Source organism: Vulpes vulpes, chromosome 12 (genome assembly GCF_048418805.1).
Source record: "Vulpes vulpes isolate BD-2025 chromosome 12, VulVul3, whole genome shotgun sequence".
Lineage (NCBI taxonomy): Eukaryota > Metazoa > Chordata > Mammalia > Carnivora > Canidae > Vulpes > Vulpes vulpes.
Genome location: NC_132791.1, coordinates 94972501 through 94992871, shown reverse-complemented (window position 1 = coordinate 94992871; position 20371 = coordinate 94972501). Strand labels below are relative to the sequence as shown.

General features: G+C 37.2%; 1 protein-coding gene across 3 annotated transcripts in view; it reads right to left on the bottom strand.

Annotated features, from left to right (window-relative positions):
* F13A1 (coagulation factor XIII A chain) overlaps positions 1-20371 on the bottom strand; it is a 407954-nt gene that overhangs the window by 70859 nt on the left and 316724 nt on the right. For all 3 annotated transcript variants that reach the window (XM_072729187.1, XM_025987488.2, XM_072729186.1), the window contains 2 exons: positions 19908-20026; positions 17245-17352 (listed from right to left, as the gene is read on the bottom strand). In XM_072729187.1, coding sequence (XP_072585288.1) covers positions 17245-17352; positions 19908-20026 — 227 coding nt within the window. The remainder of the gene's footprint in view (positions 1-17244; positions 17353-19907; positions 20027-20371) is intronic.

Sequence of the window (20371 nt, the reverse complement as noted above, 5' to 3'; positions counted from 1 at the left end):
TTCAGTAAACTTCAAAAGCTGGTTCCAGGAAAAAAAAATGAGAATTATAGATTGAAATAGGCAACATGGCCTACCTCCTGACCCTCACCACCAGTTCTCAGAAGCCCTATTGTCAAATCCACAAAATCTTATAACTTCTCATTTGTATTTCAAAATCTGGAAAGAAACTAGTCGAATTAAAATGCTGATTATTATTATTTTTTTCTGAGCAGAACAGTGGAAACAATTGCCGTGGGGAAATGGGTAAGAATGATCTATATCTCTAAAGAGGTAAACACTCTGGGATTAGAGTGGGGAGGTGACATAAAGCCTGAGACTTATCCGTGCAACCATCCACCCCCAATGGAAATGAGATACACCTGCAATTAGGCAGGATGGATTATTAGATGAGAAATTTAGCAGAACCTTAAAAGAAAGAGCAGAGCCCCGAATACTCTAACAGACGTTGCCATCTCTTCAGCTCCCCTTCCCTCTCCCTCCAACCTTCTCAGGGTACTAAAAAGTAGATGGAATGAAAAACATTGGCCTCAAACTGTAGTTCAGAGGAAAAATCAAATTACTCTTTTTTTTTTTTTTTTTTTCAAATTACTCTTTAATTGGGAAGTGTCAAGATTTCACCTACACTATATTAGGGCAAATAAGACACTTGGAGGAGAATTATGCAAGTATGACATGAATAAAAAGAAAAGAAGTGAGGAGGGATAGACAGAGGGGAGAGAGGGAGGGAGAGAAAGAGAGGGAAGAAGATGGAGAGGGAGAGAAGGGAAGAGAGAGAGACGGAATATGAAAAAGATAATACATAGAAGAAAATAAAATTAAAGAACATAAAGGAATGTTCTCACAACTTCTTAGGAGATCATAGACCTAAAGGACCAAACTGAGAACCAAATCACATCATCATGGAACCAAAAGTAAAAAGTATAAAGTATAAGAAACAGTAGATGCAAATGGTGGGTATTTGTCGTTTCTAATTGCTGAGTAATATGAACTAGGGGTGGTGGAAGGGGAGGAGGGCGGGAGTTGGAGGGGAATGGGTGACGGGCACTGAGGCGGACACTTGACGGGATGAGCACTGGGTGGTTTTTTGTATGTTGGTAAATTGAACACCAATAAAAATTAATTAAAAAAAAAAAGAAACAGTAGATGCTGGTAAAAAATAAAATTAATGACATAGAAGAAAAGCTTGAGTTAAATGAAATAATATGAAAAATATAAAGAGATGAAGTTATTTGGAGATGAGGTAATAGTTATGGAAACAAGGATAATAGAACATATGGATAATTAGTATCTTTATCACAGAGAACCCAACAATGGGATGACTGAGTGGCTCAGTCAGTTAAATGACCAACTCTTCATTTCAGCTCAGGTCATGATCTCAGGGTCATGGGATCGAGACCTTTGTAGGGGCTCCCAGCTCAGTGGGGAGTCTGCTTGAGATTCTCTCTCTCTCTCTCCCTCTTCCTTTGCCCTACTCCCACTCATGCTCTCTCTCTCACTCTCTCTAAATAAATAAAATCTAAAAGAAAATAGATAACAAATGAAGCAGAAGATATATTTATGACACAATATAAGAAAATTTTACCTAATTGAGGAAAAATTGAATCTATACTTTGAAAGAACAATCTGTGCTCTAATGTGATTTGAAGCAGAATTCTCATTGCTCCAGAGCTTTAATTAATTAAACGATTTGAACTTAAGAATAAAGAAGTAATTGTTCAGTCATATAGGCAGAAAATGCAAATTAGCAACAAGGGAGGAAATAAGGCTTCCTTTAAACTGCTCTGCAGCACCATTCAAAGGTAAACACAGTCAATCAATATTTGCACAGTCCTGAGAGAAAGTAAGGTTGACCCAAGAATCTCATGCACAGCTAAGAGGTTCTGCAAGGGTAAAGGCAGCCAACACTCATTTTCAAACATGAAGAATATCAGTGAATTTAGTGTCCATTAAAACCAAACTACTCAAAAAGTGATATCAATAAAATTAAGGGCTGAATCAAACAAAGAACCCAGGAACAAAGACACTGTGGTAAAAGATCCAATGATAAGGGAAACCTGGGTGGCTCAGTGGTTGAGCGCCTGCCTTCAGCTCAGGGCGTGATCCCTGGGTCCTGGGATCGAGTCCCACATCAAGCTCTCTGCAGGGAGCCTGCTTCTCTCTCTGCTTCTCTCTGTGTCTCTCATGAATAAATAAATAAAATCTTTTTTAAAAATCTAGTGATGAGAAAAACTCATAGAAATTTAAAGACCTTTGGGAATGATAGTGTCAGAATGAATATGAATTTTAACTTGATAATATGATAATAACATTTTTTAAAAAATTAGGAGGGAGAAGGAGAATGAAGTGCTGATGTTTTAATGTGTTGGTCTCTCCTAGTTAATTGACATCATTTAAAATTAAAACATACTGTAAATATATACAATTAATTTATTTTTTAATGGTTTTTAAATAATCTTAGAAGGATCTGTTAAGAAATAATATTTATTGTAGTGAAAAAACATTTATTTGACATTTAACAATGTCTTCTGTTGCAATTCAGCTTTTTATTTCTGTGAAAGCAAAATTTAATAAGATCAAATGAAACTTAAAATTAAATATAATTTGAGTACAATTAAGCATATTGCTTTTAAATTGAATAGCATGACACCATTTGGCATAAAGGCAAGCAAACAGACCAACGGAAACAGGCTCCAGAAATAGTTAATATGTATTTAACATATAGATATATTCAGTATATACATTATGTATTAATATATAATACTTTAAAATATATTTTAATATATGATATGTTTATTATATACAGAAATATATAATATAGTTATAATATAATTATAAATATAATTTTTGACAAGATCATAAAGATAATTTCATGATCAAAGGATAATCTTTTTTTAAAGGTTTTATTTATTTATTCATGAGAGACACACAGAGAGAGGCAGAGACACAGGCAGAGGGAGAAACAGGCTCCTGCAGGGACCCCGATGTGGGACTTGATCCCAGGACCCTAGGATCATGCCCTGAGTAGTCAAAGGCAGACCCTCAACTACTAAGCCACCCAGGTATCCTTCAAAGGATAATCTTTACAACAAATGATGCTGGGACAACTGGATAGTCATATGCAGAAATGAACTTTGATTCATACTTTATGTCATATAAAAAATATCTCAAAATGGACCATACACCTAAATATAAAACCTAAAACTATAAAACTTCTACAGGAAAACAGGAAAAACATTTTATAACTTTGGTTAGGCAAAGATCTCTTAGATTTAATACCACAAAAAAAAAAGAAAGGAAAAAATAATTTATAAAGAATATATCTACGAATAAGCATTCATCAACTTATGAACTTTTACTCTTTAAAAGACATCATTTAGAGAATGCAAAGGTAAGTCCAAAAGTGATGGAAAATGTTTGTAAACCACATTTGTGATAAATGACCTGTATTCGGAATATGTAAAAAACACTAGAAACTCAGTAATAAGAAAATGAGCAAAATTTAAAACTACAGGCAAAATATTTGAACAAATACTACATCAAAGGAGATACATAGATGGCAAACAATGCAACCCCAAAGATTCTCAACATCATTAATCAGAGGGAAATGCGAATTAAAACCACAATGAGATAATATTATATACCTATTAGAAAGTCGAAAATTTAAAGGACTGATCATATCAAGTGTTGGGGAAGATGTAAAGACCTGGGACTCTCAAACAACTGCTGCTGGTGATGTAAAATGGTATAATTACTTTGGCAGTAAAAATTCTGCCAAAATTCTTAAAGATTAAACAAAAACCTATCATATGACCCAGCCATCCCACTCCTAAGTGTTTAAGACAAATACAAGCTTATGTTTATATAAAGGCTCTTGCATGAATAACCCTAGCTTTATTTGTAAGGGGGAAAAAAACTGGAAATAGCCCAAATGTCCAGCAACAAGTAAGTGGATAAGCAAATTGTGGTTCTTCTATATAATGGAACACTATTCATGGATAAGAAGGAATACAAGCAATAGCATGAATGAAACTCAAGATAAAGAAGCTTGAAAGAAGCTAAACAAAAGAGTACATACTGCATGATTTATGTAATGTTTATGTAAAATTCTAGAAAATATAAATCAATGTGTAATGACAGAAAGCAGAGCAGTGATTGCCTGGGGATGGTAGACAAAGCAGAGGATTGTTAAAAGGAGAAATTAAAAAGGAAACTTCTGTGTAGTGATAGATACGTTCATTATTTTCACTTTGGTGATGATTTCATGGATGCATCGAACTTTTAAAAATGTGTTCTTTTAATCTGCTCATTTTATTGTATGTTAACGACATCTTAACAAAGCTGTAAGAAGTAAGTGCAACATTTTTTAAATTAGCATTGATAGTATAATATCATTTATGATTTTAAAACAATATTTATCTACTTAAATATCTATGTATCTAGTTGGAATGATGTACATCAAATATTAATAATGGTTATTTCCTGGTGGTACAATTTGGGGTTTTTTTGAAGAAAAGATTTTTAGAAGATTTTCATCTTTAAATTTTTCTGAATTGTCTAAATTCTTTTTTAGAGAGCAGTATAATTTTTTAAAAGATTTTGTTTATTTATTTGAGACAGAGGGATAGCATGAGGAGGGTGAGGAGCAGAGGGAGGAGAAGCAAACTCCTCCCTGAGCAGGGACCCGGATGGTCTCAATTCCAGAACCCAAGGATCCTGACCCGAGCCCAAGGCAACCACTTAACTGACTGAGCCATCCAGGTGCCCCAAGCATTATAAGTTTTTTAACCAAAAAATTTAAAAAGATCTTTCGTAAGAAGAGACTGGAAGTAGATATGAAAGATGTTACTGTGTTCAATTCTTAAAATAGAATATACACATGATGTCTTTTTCTTTATAATTTTATACATGTTTAGAAGTTTCCTGGGTATGTACCTTAGGAGAGAGAACAGTTAAAATATCTTCTGTGCTCAGTGGGGTGGTGCATCTCTGAATTCCAGGCTGAAGCCCATGAGGAGTGATTACACTGGGTTTGTTCAGATATGGGGAAAGGTAGAGGCAATGCTCTTTGAGGCCAACAATTCAGGAATTGAGCCATCAGGGTCTGTAGACTGTGGGAAATCCATTCAGGAACTCGTGCTTTTTGAGTGAGAAGCCTTTTGAATGGGGTGGCTGCTGGAGGACTAGCCTGTGCTCGGTTCTGAAGTGGAACTGCCAGTAGAGTAGCTCCTGTGATGTTAAGGCTGGGTTCTGGGGTCATACTGGGTAGACCTCCACCCCAGGATCAGAATAAGCCCTAGTTTCCTGTACAATTCAAAGGACAGGGAGGGCCTTAAAGCATAAACACTATTGGACTTCTTTCCAATTTTGGTCTTGGGGAATTGGACCGATTTTCACCTGATTTTGAAAAACAGCAAATAGTGACATTTCTTAATGCTCCAATTTCCTGAAACATATATGTTTATGTTTTATATAATTACAGTGTTTTCATGCCTCTTTTTAAGTATGCAAAGGTATTTTTCTTATACTGTGTGCACATTGTATGCGGTTATGATGAAATAACTTTTCTTTGTCATAAAGAAAGCTATTATATTCTGTTAAATTTCACTGTTAAAAGTTATGTTCTCCTAAAGGCTAGGATTTCTGTAACTCTTGTAGAATACAGTTTTAATACCTAATCCTGCCTGTAACAGTTTCTTGAAGACCACTGGATATAAATTTTGGGTAACATGAATGAGCTTCCAAGATGGAGAGTTAAATTTGAGAAGGAAAATAATGACTCCTTGAGTAAAATTCTTTCCAGGTTTTATGAACCACAAGCCCCCAGCTACAATGTAGTGGTGATCAATCTTAGCTGTAGGTGGAAGTGGTATAGTGGAAGTCAAACTGTGCCCAAGACACTCTAGGGATTTGGGAAAGCAGCTCAGCAGTCACTGTGTTGGGGGTGGAGGAGGAGATGATTGAGTGGTGGTGGTGGTAGCTTCAGGCACCATCTAGCTTCAATGACAAAAGCTCTGCTTCTTTCTCTCTTTCTTTTTCTTTCTTTCTTTCTTTCTTTCTTTCTTTCTTTCTTTCTTTCTTTTTCTTTCTTTCTTTCCTTTTCTTTCTCTCTTTCTTTCGGATTCAAGTGATACTTGCTTGAAAAAAGTGGTTCCAAAAACTAAAATTTGAAAATTCATTGATCTAGGAATGTAGTGATCTGTTTCTTGTGTCTTCCTTATCATTTGTCAAGTTAGGTGGCAAGTATGAGGGAGAAGAGCAAATACATGAGAGAAAGAAATAAAGTAGCAAGAACCCTATTTCCTCCTTTGCTTGGATCCTCAACTTTGATCCCTTTGGAGCTTTTATAACACCTCTAATAGCTAGGATTTTGATCCAAAGAGTAAGAAAGCCATCTATTATCATCTTGGATTTTCACAGTGGTGGGCTTAACAAGTTTTTTTCTGCCTTGGTGCTATTAGAAATGCCATTCTCTCTTCCTGGAATGCCCTTCCATACTCAAACCCTTTCTTTACTTGGTGCATGCCTACTAATTCTTTGCAACTCAGCTGGCTTCATTCTAGAAATCTGTATCTATCACTTTGATTTGGTTGTCCTTTCTCTGTGCTCACATAGTATTCTTTGCTTTGTAATGCTCTCCTATTTATCATATTGCCTTGTGCCATTGGTTGATTATCTTTACTTTCATTGTAGAAAGGAAGATACAATGCTATTTGATTATGTATCCTCAGTACCAGCACAGGGTGAATAATCAATAAGTTCTGCTAAATGGGGACACCTGGATGGCTCAGTGGTTGAGCATCTGCCTTCAGCTCACGGTGTGGTCCTGGGGTCCTGAAATTTAGTCCTGTAGTGGGCTCCCCAGAGGGAGTCTGCTTCTCCCTCTGCCTGTGTCTCTGCCTTTCTCGGTGTCTCTCATGAATAAATAAATAAAATCTTTAAAAAAAAAGTTCTGCTGAATGAATAAATATGGTGTCAGTGGAAAGTGTGTGCAAGTCACTTTTCAATATTTCTTAGATCAAGGCAAATGAGTTAATCAGAATGTAACAGATATTTTGTTGAAATGGAGGAGAATAACCAAACAACATAGTAAAAAGAACAAAGTTGGAGGACTGCCTAATTTGAAGATTTACTGTAACACTACAATAATTGAGATAGTATGGTATATAAGGACAGACAAATAGACCAATGGAAGAATACTGTCTAGAAATGGATCCACATTTATATAGTTATTTGATTTTCAACCATTACCAAAGCAGTTCAGTGGGGGAAAAGATAGTCTTTTTAACAAATGAAAGTCTGTGACAAATGAAAGTTTTCCCAACAGTCTTTTCAACAAATATTACTTGAATAAATAGATAAACCAGGAAAAAAAATTAAACCTTGACCCCCTACCTCACACCACACAGAATGGCACTCAATATGGATCACAGACCTAAATGTAAAAGCTAAAATTGTTAAGCTCCCCCAAAATCATAGGAGAATATCTTCATGACCTTATGGAAATAACATTATTTCCTAGGGTGGATTCTTTAAAAAAAGTTTAAAAATTGAATTTCATAAAATCTTAAAACTCCTGTTCCTTAAATATACTATTAAGAAAATTTATTGGCAAGTGATATTCTGGGGGAAAATATCTTCTATACACATCTGACGAAGCACATATATTCAGAGTATACAGAGCAGCTACAACTCAATAATAAAAAGACAAACCATCTAATAAGAAATTAGGCAAAGGGGCGTCTGTATGGCTCAGTAGTTGAGTGTCTGCCTTTGGCCCAGGGTGTAATCCTGGGGATCCTGGGATCGAGTCCTGCATCGGGCTCCCCGCAGGGAGCCTGCTTCTCCCTCTGCCTGTGTCTCTGCCCTCTCTCTGGGTTTTTCATGAATAAATAAAGTCTTTAAAAAAAAAAAAGAAATTGTGCAAAGACTTAAAAAGATATCACACTGAAAAAGACATATGAATGGCAATAAATGCATGGAAAGGTGCTCAATATCACTAGTCATCAGAGACATAAAAATTAAAACCCCAAAGAGATACCACTATATAACTGCTAGAATGGTTAAAATTAAGAAAGCTGAAACACCAAGAAAAGGTGAAGCTGTGGAAAACTGGAGGTCTCACGTATTTCTGTCAGGAATGTAAGTGGTCCACTTTGGAGAACTGGCAGGTTCTTATAACATTAAACACGTATGGACCCTATGACCTAAACATGCCACCTTGAGCTACTTGCCCCAGAGAAACAAAAACATATGTATAAGACTTGTACAAGAATGTTCATAGCAGCTTTATTCATAATAGCCCCAAATTGGAAATATCTCAAATGGCCATCAACAGGTGAATGGATAGACAAATTATGATCTAGAATACAATGAAATGCCACTTAGTAATAAAAAGGAACACATTAAAGACACATGCAACAACTGATTGAGTAAAATAAGCCAGCTCCAAAAGGTACATACTGTATGAATCCATTTATGCAAAGTTTAAGAACAGGCAAATCTAATCTGTTGGAAGAAATCAGAATAGCAATTGCCTATGGGGTGTGGATTAACTAGAAGAAAGCACAAGGGAAATTTCTGGGCTGAAGATCATGTCTGTATTTTTGTGATAGTGATCACCTCAATCAAAACTCACTGAAATTTGCAGTTAATATCCATACATTTCACTATATGTAAATTTTACCTCAGGAAAGAAAAAAACCCATGGAATCAACCCTAACCTATACGGTAAAGCATAAAACCACTGTTATACAAATGGCCTCTGGTATAGGTACTCCACACTAGCTCTGACAGGGGTGGGTAATTAGATTCATTTTTCATGAAAACCATTACAACTAGAGATTATTAACTTTGTTCCCTTAGTAACTGAGGATTCTTACTTGGCTAAAACATATTTTACTAATTGATAATCATGGGAGAAAGAACCAAACATAGAGAGAGCAAGAGAGGGAGAGAGGGAGAGAGAGAGAGAGAGAAAGAGAGGGAGAGAGACTGTGATTTTAAGCTATTTGAGTGTCTGCTTTTTTCATTGCTATACTACATGCTGTAGGGCTGGTACAGACAAGTGTCCAAAAATACCTGAATGACAGTAATAGATGGACAAGAAGGGCAAAAAGGCAGGGTAGGAAAAGGAAAAGAGAAAGCTGTCAGGAGGAGGAGGGGAAGGAAAGAGTGTGGAGGGAACCCAAAGTGCATAACACTGTGTGGTGGATCCTAAAGACTTTGCTGCATTGTATCCATCAGCCCTGGGGGTGGCTGTCCCAGGAGACCAGGGCAGCCTGGATTGCACAGCTTTGTGGTAGTGGGGAGAGTGCTGAAAAGCATCCTCATGTTTCAGAAATAGCCTATGTGATTATAAAATAGGTGCAGCATTGAAACCTCATTCCAGGAAAGCAATTCAAGCAGAGCAGACTTTTAGATTGACTACGATTATCACATTCGAGAGATGGTTGGTAATAAACGTCTGTTTTTCTCCAAAAATATGGGAAGAACAGGCATAAGAAAAGCAACCTTAATAATTGAGAAATCAAGCTGTTTGCCCACAATTGGAAACTTCATTACCTTGCTGACTTTTACCATAAGAGAAAAAAAATGATGTCAGTTCATTGTCCTTTCCCCATGACCCCCAGGCCTCAAAAAGAAGGATTGAATCAGACAAGGCTTGTAAAAGGAGCTCATGTGATATGGAAAGAGGACAAATTCAGGGAAATATAACATTGTGTATGGGAATCTGAGGTCAAGCAACCTGAGATCCATTTCCAGTTCTACCAGTGACCTTGGGCAAGTGATTTAACTTCCTGAGAGCCAATCTCTTCATTTGCATGTTATTTGTTTATGGAATAAATACATTTTCTCAGTAGTGACTCTGAAAGCATTGTTGCTGGGTAAATTCTATTTACCCATCTACTTCCAATGTATTCATTAACTGTAAAAAAAATCCTTCAAAAAGCAAAAAACGAAAATCCCTAGTGAATAAGGTGATATTATGATAGTATGTTAAGTTTAAGATCAGAGTTTGATAGCCTCGGTCATTTCTGAACTGTAGAAATGCCTCTCATGCTTAGGAGGCATTTCTTGACTCCAATTTTAACTTGATTCCATTAACTTGACTCCGATTTTAAGGGTTTAATTTAGAATAGGTATTTTAGTATTTTATGCTGTTGGACTACAATAGCATTTTTCATTAATCCTAATCTGTAAATTCTCCAGAATTGCCACCATTGATTGAGGTGTGTCACCATGGAGAAGTTATAAAGAATAGCAGAGGGTTCTTTTTCTGCTATCCTGGGCCTGAAGTAAAGGGAAAAAAATTAAAATATGAAATCTAAACAAATTGTCAACCCAGAAACTCTGGATGAGAACTCCAATCCATTACGAAGCCTACCCCTGGCAATGGTCACCAGCCTAGAAAATTTTAACTCCTAGGCTTCAGTAAAGTTAGTAATGCAGGTATGTGTGCCCTTGTCACTCTTCCAAAACATCAAAAGGAAGTGGTATCTTTACCTTTACAAAGGTGGCACCAAATCACATGTGCTCTCACGGATTGTCTGGTGGTAGTGATCCGAAGGGACTACAGCCACCAATAGAAGTTCTGATTGACAATTATATAAATTATATAAATCTTTGACACAAGAATGGGGAAACAAATTATTATTACATAGTCATGCTTTTTTGATAGATGAAAAGTTTCCAAAATTAAGGTGCCTCTGGGGAAAGGTGAAAAAGCTCCTCAGTGGTGGCATGATTGGGGACAATGGCCATTAAGCACCTGGGTCCTTAGTACATGCGAATCAAGGCGTTTTTAGTTGCTATCAGCAAAGGCTCAACTAGATGGTGCTTTTTAAACTTTTATTTTATTTCTTTAAAAATAAAACTGTTAGGGAATTATGCTGTGGTTGGTCTGTATAATTAGGGAATAGACTTTATCTTGTTATCTCTGACTTCACAGTAGATTTGGGATGACAGAGGGGTAGAATGTCTAACCCAAGTGAATTTTTAAATGCAATCTGAGTAGTTGTACTAGTTGGTTGCTTGAAGAAGTTTGCTTGACTTGAAGCTTCCAGTAAGATGCCAAAGTCAGCAACTGGAGAAAAATAAAAACGTGGTTTTGTAGTAAGCCTCTTTTGGAACTCCTTGGCAAGATATCACAGGAGTGATGTCAGTACTGTTTTTTTTTTTTTTTTTAAGTATGGAAAGAAAAAAAGCCTGTCCAAATACTAGGACAAAGAGAAGTGGAAGCAAAATGGGTAAGGTAAAAAATAGTTCTATTTTCAGTTTATCCATGGTCATGTATGCTGGGGGATAAGAAGCCCCGGAGTCCATCTTGTCTGCAAAGTCTGCAGTCATTCGTCTTGTATTGGGCTTTAAGAAACTCCAGGACCTAACTCTAGTTGTGGTCAGTTTGATTTACTAGCTGGAGTCCAAGATTTTTTTAATAACACTAAAAAGTACACCAAACATCGATTGGCTAAAAAAACTTCAATCTTGAGTTAGTTCCCAAAAGGCACAGTCAGAACAAGGTATTAATGGGGATTAATGATGGTACTGTGGTTCGATATTAGCAAAAGACCAGGGTTAAAAATAAATGTGCATATCTCAAGGGAAGCAGGAAAGTCCAGGCTGGCAATAGTATAAAGACTGGAATTTTAAAATATGAAACTATATTGACATTGTTTCTCCTCTCTTTCCTTCCAAAATTTCTCAATAATGTTATATTATTAATATTAATGTTATTAATATTATTATTGAATTAAGCCCCTTGAGGGGCAAATTACCCCCAGCTACATTTTCCTGCAGTGTTTTTGGTGACTGGTTCTTTAGGTATAATTTCCACCACAGAGAGGGGTTCCCATGAACAATAGCATAGTTCATTATTGCTATGGGCCCTTATCAGCCATTCTTCTACTTTTTGTCCAATATCCCAACACTTGTTAGGTCAGTGTTTAGTCCTGGAAAAACATGCAAAGCTAGAGAGATTTGGTTTCCCACACAACTCTATGCTTATTTCATCAGAGAATATGTCATGCTGTGTTGACATGTTCTACTCATTAGCCTGTCTTTTCTATTAGACTATAAGCTCTTTAGACTATAAGCTCTACAAATGTACCCAAATATCTAGACTGGTGGATTCTCAACAAATACCTGTTGAATGATGAGTTAATATTGGGTATTTTGCTGCCATTGGCATCATCACATCAATTGTTACCACCATCACCACCATCACAATTATCCCTATGATTGTAATCATCACCAACACCATCGCTGGCACCACTGCCAACCACCAATACCACCATCAAACAATATTTGATGCTTCATCCTCTTTGGGAACTCTTTCCTCAGACACTCAATGTCTCTAACTATTTAGAATTCTCTGATTTAAGGATGCTTGGGTGGCTCAGTGGTTGAGCGTCTGCCTTTGACTCAGGGTGTGATCATGGAGCCCTGGGATTGAGTCCCATATCAGGCTACTTGCATGGAGCCTGTTTCTCTGCTTCTTCTGTCTCTGCCTCTCTCTCTCTCTCTGTGTCTCTCATGAATAAATAAAATCTTTAAAAAAATAATTATCTGATTTATACCTTTTATCACTTATTCCCTATTTCAAAATTCACTTATTCTGAATGCCATTCCCTTGGGGTTTTTTTTTTCTCTAAAAGACAACTACTTAACTTGATGTAGTAATTGTATTATTAGTACTGATGTGTTGGTAGTGGCCTTCTAAGGTAATATGATCTGACAGTAAGAACACTATCTTTTCCAGATCAGTCATTTATTTGCTACGTGACCTCAAGTGACATCATTCTCAAGGGCTTCTTCACCCAGAAGACCCCTGGAGAGTCTTGGCAGATTTTATGTTACTGGTTCTGTGTGCATTTCAACATAGACTTTCTGTTGATCAAGTCTCAACCCAAAGGAGGGAACCTGAACGGAGGTGAGATATTAAGGATTTCACAGTGAAAAAGCTGGTGGTACCCACAACAGTGACCACTGAAGCAGCAGTGTGTCTCCCTGGAGAACCTCTCTGCTCACTCTTGCTGCCAGATCCAATCAGTCACGGGACAGGTAACCACCCAGCAGTAATGTCAGACTATACTGTCATTGCCTTTCCCCTTTCCCAGGACTGTGTTGTTTTTGTCACAGATGGCATAGCACAACTGTTCAGATAGTCTGACAGAGGCTCCGAGTCCATGCTTGGTTTCTTCACAGTAATTCGGAGCCAGCAATGGAATGCTTTATTAATGCCCTGTGAACAAAATAAATTTTCAGACAGCACAAAGTACGCTTCTACAATTTTCCTGGCACATTTCCTGGCAATTGTCCTGGTGGGGACTGTCATATCAGATATGAGGTAGAAAGAAAACAACAATCAAGCAATGTAATTTAAAGGAGAAGGTATGACTTTGCACAAGTTTCTTCTTTTTTCTAATTTCCTCTATTTAAATTTTTTCTCTCTTAAATCAGTCTGCAGTGTGGCTTTAGGAAAATGCACCACTCAGAATTCTGAAGAGCCTAAATAAAGGTTAGCTTATGTAAGGTTATAATATCTCAGACCCAATCCCCCGACAATGAGATTACAGGATTTTTAGACTTTCTTTCTCTTGGGAAAATCCAATAGCCCAAGGCTGTCCAGATTGTCATAAACTTTTCTGGTTTTCACATCAAAGTGAAGTAACAGCAACTCAAAATAAGAACAAAATAAGATACTGAATTTATAAAGAAAAAAAAAAACAGAAGAAAGAAGAACATTGGCTTGAAGAATAAAAGGATATATGTGCTACCACTGGGAATAACAAATGTGGTTTGAGCAGAGAGACAAAATTTTGTTTTAGAGATGAAGTGAGGCCTGGAGAGGTTGAGTGATTTGTCCTGAGTCACACAGTAAGTTAGTGGTAGAGTCAGAGCTGAGGGGTCTGATCTGACATGGGCCAGGGCTCTTCCTATATGATGCCCCCTCCACTTTTGCATCAGTAGAGGAATGAAAACCAGCAGGTTTTGGAAAAGGTAAGAAGACAAATCCTCTATGCAGATGAGAAGAGAGGGGTATGTCCATTGCATAGCTAGGAAACTGAACCACAAAGGGGTTTAGTGTGTGGTCCTCACTGGGGGTGATTTTGATCTCCAGCGAACATTTGGAAATATCTGATGACATTCCTGGTTATCACAGCTTGTGGGTAAAATGTACTACTGTCATCTCTAGGGTAGAAGCCAGGGATGCTGCTAAAATCCCCATGACAAAGGGGGTTCAAGATGTCGACATTGGACAATACATATTTTTATCTGGGGATTTTTCACTTAACATCCAGATTTATATCACTATTATTATTAGAAAGTTTGCACACCAGAGTTACTGTCTATACTCATTTACTTTTGTGCACCCACCAACTTCCCTGCAAATTCCCTGCCAATTTTCTGTGCTAAACTTTGTCGTGACCACAGTAGGCAAATTTGTCTTTGGGGCCTCAATCATCTGCTCTTGCCTCTTCCCTACTCTGACCTCTCCAGGCTGCTCATCCCCCCTCCTTTCTGGTGGCATTTGATCCCAGGAAATTGAACTGAAGTCAATGCATTGCCCCTTCCAGAGAATTTGCATGTCACCCTGTACATCTGTTCTAGTATATGTATCCTGTGAAAGGAATTTCCAGCCTCAGTGACCAGGCTGGGGAGATACTTAAGAAGAATTCCTAAAACACCCTGCAGCAGTCTCTGTTCTTTCAGCCGACGAGGCCAGCCCCCTAAGAAACCATGCACAGGGTCCTCTGTGTCGGTATCAATGTTCTGTCCAGACTCATGCAACTTTAGACCATTTTGTTTCTGGGCTTTCTAAATACATCTTCTCATATTTTAAGGCAAAGCTTTGAGAAATTTGAGGGGGTCTTTGTTTTGTTTTTCTTTCAGTCTATGTTTAGCTTCACTCAGTAATTTCAGGATAGATATCCAGAATTTGTGAACAGAATTGCCTAAAAGACCAGAAAACAGTTGCTTTTTAAAAAGTGTCATGTCTTTTATTGATTTTCAGAGGCTCAAAATTTCAGTTTCTAAAATCATTACAACTGAATAGATTTTGAAAAGATTTATGAAGCTCTTCTAAGAATTAAGGGAGAAAATGGATATGAAAGGGTTTCAAAAACTATCAAACGTATATTTTGTGTACATAAACAATGGTGGAGGTGGAAACAGAAATATCACCAAAAACGCCCAGGGTGAGACAATCAACAGAACTAAAAGGCATGTTTCAGAACAGGGGAAGATATTGGCAAATGACATATCTGATAAAGGGCTAGTATCCAAAATCTATAAAGAATATCGAACTCAACACCCCCCCCCCCAAGAAAACCAATCTAATTAAGAAATGGGCAGAAGACATGAACAAACACTTTTCCCAAAGATGACATCCAGATGGCCAACAGACAGGACAAGATGCTCAACGTAACTCAACATCAGGGAAATACAAACCAAAACTACAATATCAAACCAAACCATCCCTCCCCACCGACCACCCGCTATAGATTCTCTCTAGTTCTAAATATTGTATTTGAGTTATGGATTTTCAAAATTAGAACTCCAGAGGTCTTTTGTGATTAATAAGACTCAAAGCAATTTGCATTAGGATTGTGTGCTTAACACAAGATTCCACCAATTCCACTTGGCCAGATGCCACCATGGAAAGTGTTGGGTTAGCTTCTTGGTGTTTACTTCCATCTTGCATTGGCTTGTGTTAGGCAGTGACTTTTAGATTAGTAAAAATATGCATAATATGTGAGTAAGCTCAGGCTGGTGGCATGTCATTTCAGAATGCTTACGAAGGCATTAGTTCATATTCAACCATTGAGAGCTTTGGCTTTCTTCTCACTGTAAACCTGCAATGGTAACTTCAAAGGAAAAGAAAAATGGGAATTTTGTCTGGAAGCAGCAATAGCAGTGATCAACTATAAATCTAATGTATATTGTAATAAATAGTTATTATAAAGAAATTCCTAACTTCTTTAGAATTCACCATCTTTCCGTTATATAATGTGAACCAACAACAGAAAACAAAACTGTCTTACGAGATTGGCTTTGCCTTCTTTTTACACTCATGATCTTTTAAATTTACATGAAGGTTAGGAACTAATAAAAAAAAAGCCCTTCTTCTTATAAGCTAACCAGAAATTATATTTCATATTATTCTCACTCTAATATGTTTACATGAATAATACTGATTTTATTCGACTCAAACCAAAGACAAATTTCTTCTAAAGAATTTGTTTTTTAGAAAACTTAAGGAAAACAATAAGATAGATCTTTATTTTTTTGCTCAGTCTCTGTATGAAATAGCACCTCTCTTAATGTTTCTTTAGGAATATTCTGCTTAAGAACCATATTTGGTATGCTTTTTAATGCACTAAAGGCAGGATCTATGTGCTGTGTTTGTCAGGACAGTCCAGGACCACACAGAACCTGGGCATCACATTTTTTGGGGGGGGCATCACATTTAATCCACTTTCTCACCTGACCCCCAACCTTCCCATTCTTGGTAATTCTATCTCCTCTCCTGGAAGCTGTTCCATTGTAGGATCTCTGCATTCTTGAAGATGTTTCAAGATCTCCTACAAAGGGCAGTATGGGAAGCAGAAAATGTCTATATTTGGAGGCAGGAGACTTGGGTTCCAGTTGAGGCTTTGTCACTAACATGTGGGTGTTATTGCTTTGTTTCCTAACTTATGAAATGGCATGTGTAATGTCTGCCCTACTTATTTCACACAGTTAATATGAATAATTAACTACAAACTATAAGCCAAACTAACTTTCATAAACTGTAAAGCCCTATGGTGAGGTATCATTATAATAGAAGCTAAGATTTAGAGTCATTTACTTCTTTATTCTCCCTATGGGTATGAAAATGGAGAAACGCTGTGTCTTGCACATTTTGTTTTTTTCTCTTTTTTTTGGAGTTCCTTGATGTTTGTTTGCTTGATAGATTATAGTCTTTGACATTTTGTCATGGTCACTCCTCAGTTCCTAAGCAAGAGACTAAAGAATAAGCGGCCTATAGTATCATGTCATCTATCACCATTTTTCTGAAGCCAAAGAAACATACAGTATGAGATAAGATTTTGTTTTATAGCACTTGACAAGTTCAGGGAATTCAAGACTCTTACAAATAAAAGTTTAAGCATAAGTCATCATTTCAATGACTCTTAATGAACTGACATATACACTGAGGCAAATAACATGTGTAATTAACATTAGTAATCAGTAGTTTCTTACCATTGCAGACCCAACACGGCTGACTTTGATGGGATTCCCTCTACCAGAAAGGTCCATTTGTGCTTTGTCCATCACATATAGGCAAGCATCAAGGATGCCATCCTCAAACTATTTGGGAAAAATTAAAAAATTCAATGAAAAAAAAAGGAAACAACTTAATGTCCATCCACTTTGCAAGCCCGATATTCTCTGCCAAAAAACAAAATGAAAACACAACCTAATGTTTAGAGATGTATATTTCCCATAATCACCCATAATCTTTAATATGAAGTATTAAAGTAGAAGGAAGAAGACATCATCTTTTGTTTTTCAGTAAAATGAATAAAAACTTAAAAGCAATCTAGAAACAAACAGAATTACTGGAAAGCTGGTATACTCAAGGACCATGAGTCCTTGACCCTGAACAGGACCTGAAGTTCTTCAGAAAATTGTACAAGTTAATTTAGAAGATTTCTCTAATATGTGGGTTCTAGTGCCCAAAGCAAAGAAATAAACAATGTACCAAAGTGAGGCTAAAACCTTAAAACTTCAAAGGTTACTTGAATCCTTATGCTTCTCAAAAATAAAAGGCTCTCAGGTGTATCACAGGGAGGTACTCGGGGCCTGTATACCTTGCACAGAACATAGCAGGACACCTCATGTCACAAATGCCTTCCAAGTTTTCTTCTCTTTTAAAACAAGATAGACTTCAGGGTCAAAGAGAGGGTAGGGAGGCCTAGAGAAAGATTATATTATCAAGGGAACAGCCTGGTAGTCAGTTCCATTGCAGGATCTCTCTGTTCTTAAAGATGTTTCAAGATGTCCTATGGAGAGCAGCATAGAAGGCTGTTCATAGTTCATTTTCCTTAGAAAGAACTACTGGCCCCATGCAACACAAGGACTTTTTTTTTTTAAGGAACAAGGTCAAAGTAGTAATAAAATGGCAAAAAGGGGAAATTTTACCCATACCGTACCTCAGTGTACAAGAGATTTCCCTGAATACAAACACCTTGCATATCCACCCAAATACTTGTGACAGAAACCATAGTCTTAATGGCTAATTAATAGTTCTTTATTAAATCCAGTTAAGATACCAACTTTCTGGGAACCCTAAACTGATGGAATGGATACAGTAAAGTTAGGGCACGAGTTCTTCAGGTATATAAAGAACTCCTTATTCTGGTTCTTATTAAGTACCATCTCTCAGACTGGGACACAAAGCAGTGAATTGGAGAGGTAATGAAATAGTCACAGAACTGGTCGTTTCCCTGCATCATTGCTTGGCTGCTTGTTTGGACTGAAAGACTCAAATTAATGGACTCTGAATGACAATAGAGACTGATGGTGGCCATGTTCAAGGGTGTCTACCCAAAGGCTACTCAGCATGCTGGTTGAGGAGTACCCTGATTATGCTTGGGACTCTTTCCCACTCCTCCCTGTTACCCACCTTGGTGACTTTTTTCCTTATTACCTCTCTACATAATGTCACTTTGGGGACATAAATAGAATCACACCTAAACATTAAGAATTAGAGCACTAGACAATAAGCAATATTATGGACTGTATGTCACTCAAGAAGTGAGGCCTTGTAACCAGGGAGCTTGGGGGATCCAAAAACAGGAGAAAAACACACAGATGATTAGTTTGGCAGGACATCAGAAATACAGGTGGGCAAACCTGAGCATTGGATATGCAATTCTCAGTAGTCTGGGTGAAGGAGTGGATCATAAAGTCAGGCAGACAAGACAAGAAGTAGTAATGACATAGGTCCCAATGGCCAGGCTGGAGCAGGGGTAAGGGATACAAGGAAAGCTTACATGGAAGTCAAAAGAAGCCATCAGAAGCCAATAAAGTATCATGTGATTGATGAGGCCAGGTTCCATGAAATCTATGCTCCTGGATATCCTGAACAATGGTGTACAATTCTAATCATCTCAGCCAAAACTCTGAGAAATGACACACTCGTTTTTCTCATGTTGCTAATGAAGTCTTTGCTGAACCACAGGACATGAATTCTTATGGAAATATGGTAGAAATATCAGTCACTTGTTCCATTGTTAGAAATACCAAACTGAAATAGTTTGAATTATTGAATATCTTAAATGGAATGCCATTTGCTATTTTATATCCAGACAGTAATTTGAGATTGCAGCTGATAAAATGTCTCGAGGTGAAAGTCCAGTGGGCCCTCCTCTGATGAAATGGTGACTGTCTTTTCTAATTCTAATTTCTAATTTTCTACTATCTTATACTAACAAAAAAGGTGACTTCTTTGAGTTGAACACACACCTTGCAGTATCCTTTGCAGCATTATCAAACACTTTTCCTTATAAGAAAAGGAAAACTTCAGCCCATTCCATGTTGAAGAACAATGTCTGAGCTAATGAGATTTCACTGTACTGAACGCCAAGCATTTCTCACTAGAATGCCATGTTATCCGTAGAATCTCTGATCTCCGTAACATTGTAATACTCAAAGATATGTGCTTTCAGTGGATTAATTATGCAGTTGCCTTTCTAAGTCTCTACTCCTGGGCTGTCTGTCTTGGAGTCTCAGATCCTGAAAAGTAGGAAATTGTGCATGTCTGAGATCGACATGTGGCACCTTGTAGTGATACATGTGACAAAAAAAAAAAAATATTAAGGAAAAATGTCCTTGACAATGACAAATTTTAAATGGCTCACCTGACCGTAGCTCCAGCTTCTACTCTTGATGTCATTGAAGTCTCCATAAAAAATAACCCCAATGTCATTCAGGACATACTCTTCTCTTTCTTTATCACCATCCAGGTACACAGCATCCTCTGTGTCAGAATTTAAACATAATGACCATTACCAAACCAGGCCATTTTTAGATACTCGCAAGTTTGTTTTGGTCCTAAGCTGCATTTTAATCAACTAAATAAAAAAAATGTCTTTTGTTTCACTAAAGAGAGCTCATTTCCTGATACGTAATTTCAGCAATGGTGAATCTAATCAGTAGCCAAGATCAGCATGTAAAGGATGACATTTGTTAGCAAAATGCTGACAAACTCTGGCTCTTTAAGTTCCAAGTAGCACAATTAAATTGACATGTCTCATTAAACATTTTTAGGATTCTGGGACATTAGTAGTTTCAGAATCAGAAATCCGTGATGCGGATGAGAATC